This window comes from Neophocaena asiaeorientalis, unplaced genomic scaffold, assembly GCF_003031525.2.
Source record: "Neophocaena asiaeorientalis asiaeorientalis breed wild unplaced genomic scaffold, Neophocaena_asiaeorientalis_V1.1 scaffold629, whole genome shotgun sequence".
Classification (NCBI taxonomy): domain Eukaryota; kingdom Metazoa; phylum Chordata; class Mammalia; order Artiodactyla; family Phocoenidae; genus Neophocaena; species Neophocaena asiaeorientalis.
The window spans coordinates 1,659,438-1,673,480 of NW_020175468.1; the positions used below are offsets into that span (position 1 = coordinate 1,659,438).

Consider the following 14,043-nt stretch of genomic DNA (forward strand, 5'->3'; position numbering starts at 1 on the left):
ATTCCACATATAAGTAACATACAGTATTTGTCTTTCTCTCATTTCACTTAGCATAATGCCCTCCAAGTCCACCCAGGTTGCGGCAAATAGCAAACTTTCATTCTTTTATGGCTGAGTAGTATCCCATTGTGTATATACACGCCACTTCTTCTTTATCCATTCATCTGACAGACACTTAGGCTGCTTCCATATCTCGGTAATTTAAATCGTACTGCCGTGAACACTAAGGTGCATGTATCTTTTCGAGGTAGTGTCTTTGTTCTTTTTGGGTATATACCCAGGACTGGGATTGCTGCATCCTGCGATGAGTACTAGTTTTAGTTTTGCTTTTGGTTGTTTGGCCGAGCCACGTGGCTTGTGGGATCTTAGTTCCCCGACCAGGGATTGAACCCGGGCCCTCAGAGTCCTAACCACTGGACCACCAGGGAATTCCCCTAGTTTTAGTTTTTTGAGAAACCTCCATACTGTTTCCCACGGTGGCTGCAAGGAGAGACTTCATCTTGTTCACTGATGTTTCCAGTGCCTAATATTGTGTTTGGCACATAGTAAAGACTCCATACCTTTTAACTTTTATTTATTTATTTATTTTTAGCTGCATTGGGTGTTCGTTGCTGTATGTGGGCTTCCTCCATTTGCAGCCAGCAGTGGCTACTCTTCATTGCAGTGCGTAGGCTTCTCATTGTGGGGGCTTCTCTTGTTGCGGAGCACGGGCTCTAGGCGCATGGACTTCAGTAGTTGTGGCACGTGGGCTTCAGTAGTTGTGGCGTGCGGGCTCTAGAGTGCAGGCTCAGTAGTTGTGGCGCACGGGCTTAATTGTTCCTCGACATGTGGGATCTTCCCGGACCAGGGTTCGAACCCGTGTCCCCTGCACTGGCAGGCGGATTCTTAACCACTGCGCCACCAGGGAAGTCCCAAAATGCTTCACACATTTTTGCTGAATGAATGACATCTGTGACCCCAGGATGGCCAGCACAGTGCCTGGCCCACAAGAGACTTCATCCAATACTTGATTGAATGAAAGCCCCTTCTCCTCATCCACTTAAACCCTCCTTGTCCTTCAGGAGCGGGCTCCAACCACCGGGAGGTGACCGTGAGGTTGTCAGGGGCCTCTCCTAGGCACCCATAGCGCCTAGTCACATCACCCTGAACCCTTCCCAGCTCAGCACCAGGTCCATGGGGGTTGGTGTCCATGAAGACCCTGGCAGCCCCTCCCCACCTCAGACTCACTCTGGCTCAGGGCAGGTTTCTATTCATACTTTATTTTCCTGTTTTTGTTTTTTTTAGTTTTTATTAAATAAAAGGAGCAGAGGGAGGGGGGCCTGTGTCTCTCGGGCTCTGCGGGAGCCACAGGCCCTCCCCTGCCTCCCAAGGTGCACTGCGTGGTAGGCTTGAGGTGTAAGCTGGGCAGGGAGGGCAGCTGGGAGTGCTGGGAGAGGTCAGGATCTGTGACCCATCTGCCCCTCCCAGGAAGACTCAGTGGGCGGGGAGAGAGGCTCCCGGACCCCGACTGGGGCTCATCCTGAGGGTTGACGGCTGGCGGGGCCAGGGCCTGAGCTCCAAGCCACAGGGCGGGACCCCAGGCCCGGCCCGGCCCCTCCCCACCGCAGTGTTCATTCACTGGAGGGTGCAGGGTGGTGGGGCAGGGTGGCCGGGCCCCTCATTCATGGACGTCCCAGATCTCGGAGAGCAAAGGCGGCAGCTTCTTGTCCTGGAGCCGCAGGGCGAAGACCTGCTCCGAGTGCACGGAGCTGAGCGTACGCAGGCTCACGAGCTTCATCAGCATGCGGGGGAAACGCAGCTGGTCCTGCGGGGGGGCGGGAGCGCGTGGGCGCGGGTCAGCCCCTCAGCCCGCCAGGAGGGCCCTCCGTGGGTCGGGCCAGGAGAGACAGCGTGGCGCCCCGTGCGTGGACTAGGCCTGGCTCCTTGTGGAGGGGACAGGGGCTTGAGGACACACTCTCGCTGAGAGGATGCTGACCAGGGCTCAGAGTGCTGTCAGAGCTGGGCTGGGACTAGGCAGCCGGCCCCTGGCCCCAGGCTGACCCCACACGGGTCTGGACTTCCTGTCCCTCCCCAAGCCGGAGGGGCTAGGCTCTGGCACCTGTGGCCTCTTGATGCGGGTGTAGGACAGCAGCGCGTCCACGTAGGGCTGCTGCAGCGCCTCGACTCGGCTCGGCTCCTGCACGTTGGGCCGGTCGGCCGAGAAGATGTTGATGGCGATGAGGAGGGCGTACTCAGCATCGTCCAGGCCCAGGCGCCTCATGGCCCGCGAGAACTCGAAGATGGGGTTGATGAATTCCACCTGCAGGCCTGCGGAGGTGGGAGGCCCGGCCCGATGAACCCCCCTGACCCTGAAACCGGCCCCCATGCCTGGCCCCTGGCGCTGCCCACCTTCAGCAGGGTGAGCGAAACAGCAGCAGGTCGAGAGCGCTGGTCACCCTGTAATCCCACTGCCTGTCAGGGTGCCCGGCACGTAGTAGGTGTGCCATACCTCTCGCCCGAATGAAGGAACGAGTAATGAGTGTGAACACTTAACTCAGAATTTTCTACCACCCCATCACCCCCTTCACTTCCTTCCTGCCTTCCCGGTTCCTCTCTCGGGAAAACGAAAGAAGTTTAATCCTAGGTCACATTATGTCACCCCCTGCTCACAGAGTGAAACCCAAACTCGTTCCCAGGCGTGACTCATTCATTCATCAAACTTGATTGAGCACCTACTGCATGCCAGGCCCCAGGGTAGAGATGTTTATAAGACAAAGCCCCCTGCTCCCGTGGAACTTACCTTTGGGGCTCGAGGGGACAGACAGTAGACGAATATGTAAGGAAATTATCCACCCTGTGAGATGATTCTGAGTTCTATGAATCAAGGTAACACAAGGAAGGGTAATCGGGGCCCACGAGAATCGTGTCAACATCTTAGACAAGATGGTCACCGTAGGGTGCACGAAGGCCTGCCTCGATGCAGGGTGTCTGACCCCAAGGAGAGGAGGGAGCAAGTTACCAGGATGTGTGAGTGTTCCAGGTAGGGCACCACCCGTCTGTTTTGCCTGGAACTAGACTTCCTGGGCCCTGAGACTTTTAGTATTAAAGCTGGGAAGGTCCCAAGCAAACTGGGATGAGTTGGTCACCCTAGTTCTGGACAGAGGGACCAGCAAGTACAAAAGCCCTGAGGCGGGAGCACATTTGGTGGGTTCCAGTAAGAGGGAGGCCAGTGTGGCTGGAGAGTGAGTGAGAGGAGAGGGTGGGAGATGAGGGCTGAGAGGGACGGGGCCACACCCTGCAGGGCCAGTGGGCCAGGTGAGGACTTTGGCTTTTCTCCCAGTGAGATGGGAGCCATGGACAATTCTGAGCACAGGAGGGACATGAGCTAACTTGGTTGTTAATTGGATTCTTCTCACGACTGTATGAACAAACACACTGGGTTGGGGTGGAGGTAGAAGCCCAGTGAGGGGCCCCTGCAATGTTCCAGGGAGAACCAGCTGAGGCCCAGACTGCGGTAATGGCAGAGGATGCCAGGGACGTGATGTGAACCAACCTCCTCTCCAGCCCCATCTCCCTGTGCTCCAAGCCTCCTTGTGGCTCCTTAAAACCGCCCAGCTCTTCCCCACCTCAGGACCTTTGCACATGCTGACCTCCCTGCCAGAAACACTCCCCCACAACCCAGTGCTCCCCTGCCAAGCTTATACTCAAAGGGTTACTGGGACTGTCCTGGGTGTTGGAAGGGCCAGATGTTAAAGGGAAGATGAGGTTAGGAGCAGATGTCCAGGAGTACAGAGAGGTGCCCCAGGGAGAGAGAATGGGACAGAAGAAGACTTACTGAGAAAGCCCAGAGGCCGAGGGAGCGAGGCCTTTGCGCGTGCACTCCCTGGTGGCTAATGCTACTTCTCACCTCCCTTTTCCTAGGTGATCTTTCTCACTCCTCTAGCCTCAGTTCAACTACGCTTCCTCCAGAAGGCCACTGACTAGGCTACATCCCCAAGGAAGTGCTCTTGGAGGACAGGGACCAGGGCTGCCCTGTACGGTTGGGGAGACTGTTCATTTCCTGATGGACTGAGATCCAGCCTCCCTCATGTGAGACCAGGCTTGAGGAGGAGAGAGTGTCTTCTCTTAATTCTTACCAAGATGCCCTATGCGACAGCAGACACCCCTCTGTTTCATCCTGCGCTATGTCCCACTGTGCAGAGCTGGTGCTCGATAAACGTGCTCTTGTCTCACTACAAGGGGGGCTCAACCCTCACCCCACTTGGGAGATAAGGAAACAGAGGCTCAGACAGGGATGAGAGGGCCCCGTGTCTCCCAGCCAGCAGGGACCCAGCAGAGGTGCCACCTGTGCCCCCACCGCCCAGCCTGCACTTGGCCTTACCTGCGCGGTGGAAGTCATCCTTGCTGTAGGTGAAGTCTTTCAGGAACGTGATGCACTCGGTCTCGTGGTTGTAGCGTCTGGCTGTCTCCAGCAGCATGATCTGAGAGGTGGGGAGAGGGATGGGCAGGGGTTTGAGGAGCTCTGTGACCCTTTAGCCACTGTCCTTCCTCTCCTGGCCTGAATGGGGGCCCTGATCTTGCCGGGATCATCCCTCACCTCCCCCCACCCCCGCCCCGCCATTCTCACGGCCACACGGACTGCGGTCAGCGTGTTGGACACTCCGAGCTCTCTCCCTCCTCCAGGTTCAGCACCCCCAGCCTCCTCCACTCAGGACACTCTCCCCAGGTGGTTAGGAGGCATGGGGCAGAGCTCTTTGTTTTGTTTACTACCACGTACCCAGCATTTGGAATAGGGCGCGGCATACACTAGGCACTCAATGCTTATTCATTACCATTGCTTGATTCAAATGTCAACTCCCTAAATAAGCCTTTTCAGCACATTCCCTAAAGTGTGTCCCTCCAGCCCAATCCTCAATTATTCTCAGCCTCAGACATGTTTCCGTTCTCTCCTTGCCTCGTGGGAGGCTCTGATGACTTGTTTAGTATTTTGATCTTCTCCTGTAGAATGCCATCCCCACCAAGGCAAGGACCAGAGTCTGGCTTGTCACTATGCTCCCAGCATCTGTCCTGGGGCTTATCTCTTGGGTTCCTTGAGGGCAGGATGGAGGGGCCTCCCTGAGGCTGGGCGGGCTGGCCATTACCTCAATGGTAGATGCCTTCAGGAGGGCGATCTGGTCCTCGCGACCCAGCTGCAGGAAGCCAGGCACCTGCTTGGCGAAGTCCACGATCTCCTGGACTGAGATGATGGCCAGCTCCGTGAAGTGGGCGAAACGCTGCTGGCGAGCATCACGGGACTGCGGGTCTGCGCCCAAGGGCCAGGGCTGGGGACGTGGGGGGCCAGGTTACTCTCAGGATTTCTCCCATAAGCCCAAGGCTATGGGGGCCCCTTGAGGCAAAGCCTACACCCTAGGAGGCCCCCGTCTCAAAGCCCCTGCCCTCTGGAGCCTCATTCTCTCCCCATGCCCCAGACTGCGGCCCTCTGAGCTTGACCCTCCTGGGCCCATCGCCCCTCAAGGCTGTGGAAGGGGCCGTACCGTGACTTTAGGCTGGTCAGAGAAGGAGCGTTTATTGCACTGCAGCTGGGCCGCCACCAATTGCTGGATCATTAGTTCCTGAGCGGCTGTTAACTGGACACCCTCGCCTTCCCCGGAGCCCTGGCCACCCCCGTCAGACCCTCCAGGAGAGGCCCCAGGCCCAGAGGCTGAGCTGCTGCCGACTCCCAGCCCTGTGGGTGACGACTGCTGCTGCTGCTTCCGGATCTTCTTCTTCCGGATCTGTTCTTTGGAGAGGACACCTGCTGGGGAGACACAGGCCTCAGTAGAGGTCCCAGGCCTGGGCAGGGGCCAGGCTGGCACTGCTCCCTCCCCGGCACTCACACTGCTCCCGCATCCCAGCCTCCTTGCATTTTCGCAGCCGGCATTGCTGGCACTTGCGCCGCATGAAGGCATCCATCTGGCAGGTTCCACCGCCCCGGCAGGCATAGCGCCCGGCCCCACCTCGGATCACACTTCGCCTGAAGAAGCCCTTGCAGCCTTCGCAGCTGAGCACATTGTAGTGGAAGCCAGAGGCCGTGTCCCCGCACACCTGGCACAGCTCGTCGCCCAGCATCTTTGGAGCCGGACCCTTCTTTCGCTTGCGCTCCGGCTCCTCTGCTGTGTCTAGGATGACTGGCGTTGGTGGACAAGCCATAAGAGACAGAGCCACAGAGAAAAACGGCAGCCAGAGGGACAGGTCCACGAGAGATCGGAGGCAAAGAGTCAGAGTGTGGAGAGTGATCCAGGGAGATGGCAATTCACAGGGAAAGATGTGTATGTCAGTGAATCCCAAAGAAGGGGTCAAAATAAGAGATGTCAAGGACTAACAGAAGAAAAAAATCAACAAGAAACTGGGGTTGCCCATCCCCATTTCTGATCTTTCTCCCTTTCTAGATCCCTCCCTAAGACTCCATACCAACTCCCAGCCCATGTCCCTGGACCCCGTCTCACCCACGACGGAAGCTGAGTTGGCCCCATCAGTGCCTGGGACATCAGGATCCGCCCCTGGGCACGGCTCAGGGCCATCCTCCTTTCCATCAGGTGAAGAAGAGGGGGTGCTAGGGCCATTTCCTGGGAGAGGGAGGCACAGTGAGTTTCTCCTGACAATAATCTGCTGGCGGGGGGATGGCTGGGTTGGGAAAGGGGTCACTCACCAGGCAAGGGGGTGTCCAGGGAACTCGTGGCGGGGGTGGACATGGTGGGGTCACGGAGCAGCCTGCAGAATACAAGGGGACTGAGAGCCTTGCGGGGCCAGGGAGGGTCAGGTTAGGCCAGCCACAGGTTTTCATGGGGCTACCTCTCTTTCCTCCATCTCTTGGACTCTTCCCCTACTGCATACACACCTCACCCCCAGTCCCTGCCAGTCTACATACCCTCCCATCCAGTTCCAATAGGGCCTGACCCCTTCTGCTCCAGGACAGCCTTCAGGTGGGTCTCAAGCCCCTCCCTCCTCTAGATTCTGACCCTCCTTTAGGCTCCCTCCACTCTAGATCCCGCCCACCGGCTTTTTCCAGATACTGTCCCTTCTGCTTCAAGTGCTCGGCCCTCACTTCCTCACCCCACTTCTGCCGAGGAAGCACCCCTACCTCTCATTCTGACCCCATCTCCTCCTATTATGCTCCGCCCACATATCGTTTCCTTCTAAGTCCTTCCCCATCCCTTCCAGGTCCCGCCCCACCTCCTCCCATCATACTCCGCCCCCACACCTCTCTCCAGGTCCCGCCCCTCTCCGAACACCAGTGGGGGGCGGGGCTCATGGCTGCGCGCGAGGGTCTCGTGGGCGGCCTCTCGTGGGGTCCCCTACTCCCGTTGCCCTGGAAACAGCCGGGGGTTGCGCGAGCTACGGAGGGGAGACGGTGGAAGGAGAGAAGGGGGCTGAGCCAAGCAGCGCGGGGAACATCGGGAAGCCCCAGGCCCAGGGGTCCTCCCGCGTCTCCCCACACTCGAGTGCCCCTGCTTGCGTACCCTGGGTCTGCTTCTCTTCCTCCTCCTCTGTATACGCCGGCACGGCGACGCGATTCGGATCCCCTCAAAACTAACTTCGCCACTTCTTCCGGCAACCCCACCGTGCGTCACTTCCGGGAGTGGGCGGGGAGTCAGGGTGACGGAATTCCGGTCCCTCTAGGGCTTGCCTAATCAGCTGCCCCGCACGGAAGTCGTGTACCCACCGGAAGCTTACCTTTCCGGATAGTTCCACTGGGGGCTGGCAGAAGAGTTCCGGACCCATTCAATCAAGCGTTGGGCAAGATGGCGGCATGGCAAGACCCTAAGCTTCCTGCCCCGCCCTGCGTGGCTTTAAACTCTGCCCTGTGCTTCTCTGGGCTTGCATGCCAAAGATTTACTCTGCATCATCTCCACGACTACAGATCCTTTTCGCACACGACTGATTAAAAGCATGTTTGTCCCTTCTGGGTTGTTATAAGTTTTCTGCCGCTTATTGGTTTTAAATAAGTTAAATTACAAACCTAGACCTAGAAAAAACCTGGAAAAATATATTTTAAAAATAATTTGGTGACAGGAATAATTCTTTTAAAAAGTAACCTTCGTCTACGAAGAAGATAAAAATAATAGCTTTTAAAGAAAACTCGGGAATTCCCTGGAGGTCCAGTAGTTAGGACTGGGCGCTTTCACTGCCGTGGCCCGCGTTCAATCCCTGGTAGGGGAACTAAGATCCCGCAAGCCCCACAGCAGGGCAAAAACAAACAAAAAAACTCAGAATACTTGAACAGGTAGAAGATGGAAATTGTTCCAAAGTCTTTCCACCGTGATAATCAGATCTATGTTGAGCATATATGTATTGTTTTTTAATGGGGATATATGCTCCATACTCTTTTGTAGATTGTTTTGTCCATTCCAGCGTGGCCTTCAAGCTGTGTAAATTTCCATCCAAGGATGTTTACCAATAAAACGAGTGGCTAACATGGGCACGGGGGATGACTGAATGGGTGTCTCTGCCACTTCCTCAATGTGTAATGTTGAGCCAAGCTATTTACTATCCCTGCACCTCAGTTTCCTCAACTGTAAATGGGGACCAACAAGAGTTTGTTGTTGCGTTGTCATTATGATTAAATGAGGTAAAAACCGTGAACCTGGCCAGGCTCAAATAAGGAGCCCAGTATGTGTGAGGTATGTTTATTCTGGTGAAAATTATTTTTAACTTTTCACTGTTAGAAAAGTGCAAACGGCTGAAATAGACTGAAGATGGACAACAGTTTTGGGGCAAGTCACATCGCTCTCAGTCTCAGTTTGTAACCAAGCAGGACCCTAACGAGCCTTCCCATGACAGACCCCTCCACTATATCCTCTGCTGTAGATTCTCTCTGAAGTGAAACAGGAGGGAAGGGGGCAGGGCATAACCTTTAAAAGAATGACATAGCCCGAGGACACGACATAAACCTGATTAGAACCAAATAGGTCCAAGATGGCGGACAAGTTGACTTCCACTAGAACTTGAGCCTCAGTATACGCTCATTGTAACACATCAGCAAGCTAAATGACACACCCACAGGCGCCATGACAGTTCCAAGTCCAACCATAAAGGTCAGAAAGTGGGCAATGGCTTAATCACTGGAAATCCCCAACCCTTCCCCAAAATAGCTGGAATACTTCTCCCACTCATTAGCCTATGAAATTACCCACCCCTATAAAAACTGACAACCCCATATCCTCGTGCCACTCTCGCCTTCTAAGATGGCCCACACTCTATGGAGTGTGTTTCTCTCTAAATAAATCCACTTCTTACTATCACTTTGTCTCTCACTGAATTCTTTAATGAGACATCAAGAACCTGAGCTTCATTAAGTCCTGAGACCAGGTGTGTGACCTCCATTAAAAGATCTTGGGTTCGGGCTTCCCTGGTGGCGCAGTGGTTGAGAGTCCGCCTGCCGACGCAGGGGACACGGGTTCAGGCCTGTGGGTTCAAGTCCCAACTTGAGTTACACAGTTTCATAAGTATAATAATATCTCATGATACTATACACAGATAATAGTATCTCATGCATATTTCCTGAGTTTTTCAGATGCTAAGAACCACCACCAAATGTAAGAAATTAACTGCTTGATGATCATAGCCCCCAGATCTACTGGCACCTAAGGACTGATAGTGTTAACTGCCCTGTTACCTCAACATCAACCAAGCAGAGAACTATGCAGGAGCTGATCACATACCCTGGGTTGCCCCTCCCTCAACTTGCCTTTAAAAATGAGGGTGGGTAGGACTTCCCTGGTGGTGCAATGGTTAAGAATCCGCCTGCCAATGCAGGGGACACGAGTTCGAGCCCTGGTCCGGGAAGATCTCACATGCCCCGGAGCAACTAAGCCTGTGCGCCACAACTACTGAGCCTGTGCTCCAGAGCCTGCGAGCCACAACTACTGAAGCCCACGTGCCACAACTACTGAAGCCCGTGCACCTAGAGCCTAGAGCTCATGCTCCACAACAAGAGAAGCCACCGCAATGAAAAGCCCGCCCCCCGCAACGAAGAGTAGCCCCCACTCGCCGCAACTAGACAAAGCCTGCATGCAGCAACGAAGACCCAACGCAGCCAAAAGTAAATAAATTTATTTTTTAAAAAAATGAGGGGGGAGGGATAGATTGGGAGTTTGGGATTGACATGTACACACTACTATTTAAAATAGATAACCAGCAAGGACCTACTGTATAGCACAGGGAACTCTGCTCAATATTCTGTAATCACCTAAATGGGAAAAGAATTTGAAAAAGAATAGATACACGTATGTGTATAACTGAATCACTTTGCTGTATACCTGAAAATAACACAACGTTGTTAATCAACTACACTCCAATATAAGATTTAAAAATTTTTTAAATACTCTGCTGAGGGGCTTCCCTGGTGGCGCCGTGGTTGAGAGTCCGCCTGCCGATGCAGGGGACGCGGCTTCGTGATGCCTTTAGAAATACTCTGCTGAAACCCTTTGGGGAGTTCAGGGTTGGAAGATGAGCCGCCTGTGCTTGCATCGCTCTGCAATAAACCTTTCTCTGCTCCAAACTCCCATGTTTTGGTTGGTTTGGTTTTGGTGAGTTCGGGGGTAACAGCTGATCTGTAACAAAATGATATTTACATCAACAAAGGTGGATGACAGAAAAAATATGGCAGCCAAATCTTACTTCAAAATATAGAAGTACTGTGAATTTGAAAGCTACAGTGCAGTCTGACGCAGGAATGCTATAGCATCAACTCAGATGTCTCTGGCAGTGTTGTAGTGGGTGACGCGATTTTTCCAAAATTATGACCAAGTCTTTTTTTGTATTTTTTTTTTTTTTTTTTTTTTTTTTTCATTTTGGCAGCACGGCTTGCAGGATCTCAGTTCCCCAACCAGGGATTGAACCCTGGGTCACAGCAGTGAAAGCGCTGAATCTTAACCACTAGGCCACCAGGGAAATCCCCTGACCAACTCCTAATAAACTTATCAATAAGACAAGGTAGGAATACTTTTGGCTTGTTCTAAAACAGGCAAAGAAGGCCAGAATGGCTGGAGCTGTGTGGGGTGGGATGAAGATACAAGATAAGATCATAGAGGGAACACAGATCCAATCATGAGGACCTGTGGGCTAAATGTGTTCAACACTGGCTGAGAATTCACAAAAAACAGTCCCTTGTCCAGGGTGACACAAGTGGACTACATTTCCCACCTGCCCTTGCAGCTAGGTGTGATCACGTGACTCAGTTCTGGCCAGTGGAACTCCAGCAAAAGTAATAAGGGCAGGGCTTCCCTGGTGGCGCAGTGGTTGAGAGTCCGCCTGCCGATGCAGGGGACACGGGTTCGTGCCCCGGTCCGGGAAGAGCCCACATGCCGCAGAGCGGCTGGGCCCGTGAGCCATGGCCGCTGAGCCTGTGCGTCCGGAGCCTGTGCTCCGCAACGGGAGAAGCCACAACAGTGAGAGGCCCGCGTACGGAAAAAAAAAAAAAAAAGTAATAAGGGCAGTGAGCAAAAGCCAGGCCTGGAGGCTGACCCCAAGGTGTCTGGAGCTTCAACCCATGCCCGCCCCCCGCCCCCCAGAAAAGTCTAGTAGGGACTTTCCTGGCGGTCCAGTGGTTAAGACTCCAGCGCGTCCACTGCAGGGGGCGTAGGTCCCATCCCTGGTCGGAGAACTAAAATCCCGCACGCCACGCGGCGCGGCCAAAAAAATTAAAATTAAAATTAAAAAAAGAAAAGACTTTTAACCAATATTCTTATTTTTTGTAATGAGCCTAACTTGCTGGTTAGATTAAAATGCTATTTTCTTTTAACTTAAAAATATATATTTATTTATTTACTTATTTTGGCTGTGCAGGGTCTTTGAGGCAGCACGGAGGGATAGTTGCAGCATGTGGGATCTATTTCCCGACCAGGGATCGAACCCGGGCTCCCTGAATTGGGAGTGAGGAGTCTTACCCATTGGACCACCAGGAAGTCCCCTAAATGCTATTTTCTAATGCTGCATAAATGCAGTATGTACACAATTGAGCCCAAATAAAACTACCGTTTACGTTTTCATCAAATGGTGAACAAGCTCATGAAGAGAGCTGAAATGTAATTTATGATTATGTAAATTAAGGGACCTTCAGGACACTAATACGTAGATAAAGGAGACTTTCATTATTGTGAACCAATATGTCATTAACCTTGAAAATTATATACAATTGTCACAAACAGTCCTTAAAAAGTAAAAACAAAACAAAACAAAAAAAGGACAATCTCCAAAAAGAAAAAAAGAAAGAAAGAAAAGAAGAATCTAGTAACTCTTTATCCAGTCGAATCTTGAGGCTTGATTGTTCTGAGTTTGGAGAAAGGTGTCAGGCCTGAGACTTACCTCGAGGGCTCCTGGTCTGGTGTTGGAGGTCGACCCGGTTACAAACCACTATTTGACAGAATAGGGGTGATCCAGGTCTCATTTGCTGAGTGTGTTCGGAAGACATCTCCCAGCTACCTTAGGCAGGGGGCAGTCAGAGAGGACTAACTTACCTGACTTCTTTGTGTCGCCATTTCAGGCAATGGGAAACACAGGGACAAAAGCAGGGAGGCTTGAAAGAGACCCATGTGTTCCAGGATTTCAGCTCAAGAAACCAGGGAGGGAGGTAAAGTTTAAAAATTATATTTTTTTCAAAAAACATTGCTGCCTTGGGGAAGGTGCTTAATAAATACTTGTTGGATCTCAGTAAATTAAGTTGAATTAAGAGACTGGTTCATAATTACAAGAAAGTTGATGAAATATTATTGTCAATGTAAAAACGATGCATGTAGAGTCAACCATTTTTGTAGCGTGTATACTAATTTTTAAAAACATTTTCGGGAAATTTATGTGGAAAAACAAATGAAACTGTATTATCAGAATTCGTGTAAAATAGACTGATCAGAAAATAGTTTTCCCCTTACTGAACAGAGAATAATCACAAGGCTTTACATTTCTACCTGTTACGAGTATAATTCCTAGAGTTTGACTAAATCATAAACTAGAACTCTTTAAAGAAAAAAAAAAAAGAAAAAGAAAAGACACTGATGAGGGGGCGGGTTGGGGAAAGAGCAGATCTTGTCTGAGAAAATAGGCCCATACAACCACCATGTGAGCATTTACGGATTTGCAGGCAGGACCTTTCAGAAACCACTTAATCTTAGAGAGTAAGAATTGGGACCAGGGACTTCCCTGGTGGTCCAGTGGGTAAGACTCCTTGCTTCCACTGCAGGGGGCACGGGTTCGATCCCTGGTCGGGGAACTGAGATCCAGCATGCCGCACAGCACGGCCAAAAAAAAAAAATTGGGGGAGGAAGATGCAAAAATGAGTGTGATATTTGCTTCAAAACTGAATTCCGGGCTTCACTGGTGGCGCAGTGGTTGAGAATCCGCCTGCCAATGCAGGGGTTCACGGGTTCAAGCCCTGGTCTGGGACAACTACTGAAGCCCGCGCGCATAGAGCCTGCGCTCCGCAACAAGAGAAGCCACCGCAATGAGAAGCCCGCGCACCGCAACAAAGAGTAGCCCCCGGTAGCTGCAACTAGAGAAAGCCCGCGCGAAGCAACGAAGACTCAACGCAGCCAAAAATAAATAAATTTTAAAAGAAAAGAAAAAGACAGTATTCCAACCGCTGAGACAGAGGAGGGGGAGATGTGGGGAGAATTATTGTAGAGAAACTGGCCCTCCATCTGCTGTGTCAGGGAAATTCCTCAGCGCAACGAGTGCTCAAAGTGGGTTGTTAAAAATATTTATTGACCCTTTGCAAGATGCCAGGCGCTGTCCTAGGTGCTGAGGACAGAGTGGCAAGTGAAACAGACCAAGATCCCTGACGTTGTGGAGATCAGATTCTAATGGGGAAACAAATGTTAAAGATAATAAGTAAATCACCAGTATAGAAAGTATCACTGGGACTTCCCTGGTGGCGCAGTGGTTGAGAGTCCGCCTGCCAATGCAGGGGACACGGGTTTGAGCCCTGGTCCCAGAAGACCCCACATGCCGTGGAGCAACTAAGCCCGTGCGCCACAACTACTGAGCCTGCACTCTAGAGCCCGCGAGCCACAACTACTGAGCCTGCGGGCC

The 14,043-nt window shown here is 52.3% G+C and overlaps 1 protein-coding gene across 2 annotated transcripts; it reads right to left on the bottom strand.

Moving 5' to 3' along the window:
- Nucleotides 1-1,282: 1,282 nt before the first annotated feature.
- Nucleotides 1,283-7,621, bottom strand: NR1H2 (nuclear receptor subfamily 1 group H member 2). Of its 2 annotated transcripts, none has more exons than XM_024768506.1 (10): nucleotides 7,479-7,621; nucleotides 7,220-7,353; nucleotides 6,668-6,729; nucleotides 6,465-6,584; nucleotides 5,856-6,146; nucleotides 5,514-5,773; nucleotides 5,121-5,300; nucleotides 4,361-4,460; nucleotides 2,099-2,307; nucleotides 1,283-1,804 (listed from the first exon to the last, which is right to left on the bottom strand). In XM_024768506.1, the coding sequence occupies exons 3-10, from the start codon at nucleotides 6,708-6,710 to the stop codon at nucleotides 1,658-1,660; spliced, it is 1,350 nt and encodes a 449-aa protein (XP_024624274.1). In that variant the 5' UTR covers nucleotides 6,711-6,729; nucleotides 7,220-7,353; nucleotides 7,479-7,621; the 3' UTR covers nucleotides 1,283-1,657. The 2 variants fall into 2 exon arrangements, with proteins under 2 accessions (XP_024624274.1, XP_024624273.1); XM_024768505.1 differs by having other exon boundaries at nucleotides 1,471-1,804; nucleotides 5,514-5,776.
- Nucleotides 7,622-14,043: the final 6,422 nt, after the last annotated feature.

Coding starts and splice junctions, on each gene's coding strand:
- NR1H2 (XM_024768505.1), bottom strand. CDS start 6,710: ATGTCCACCCCCGCCACGAGTTCCCTGGACACCCCCTTGCCTG. Junction 6,585..6,667: donor CCTGGACACCCCCTTGCCTG/GTGAGTGACCCC, acceptor TCCCTCTCCCAG/GAAATGGCCCTAGCACCCCC. Junction 4,461..5,120: donor TGAAGGCATCTACCATTGAG/GTAATGGCCAGC, acceptor CCCACCTCTCAG/ATCATGCTGCTGGAGACAGC.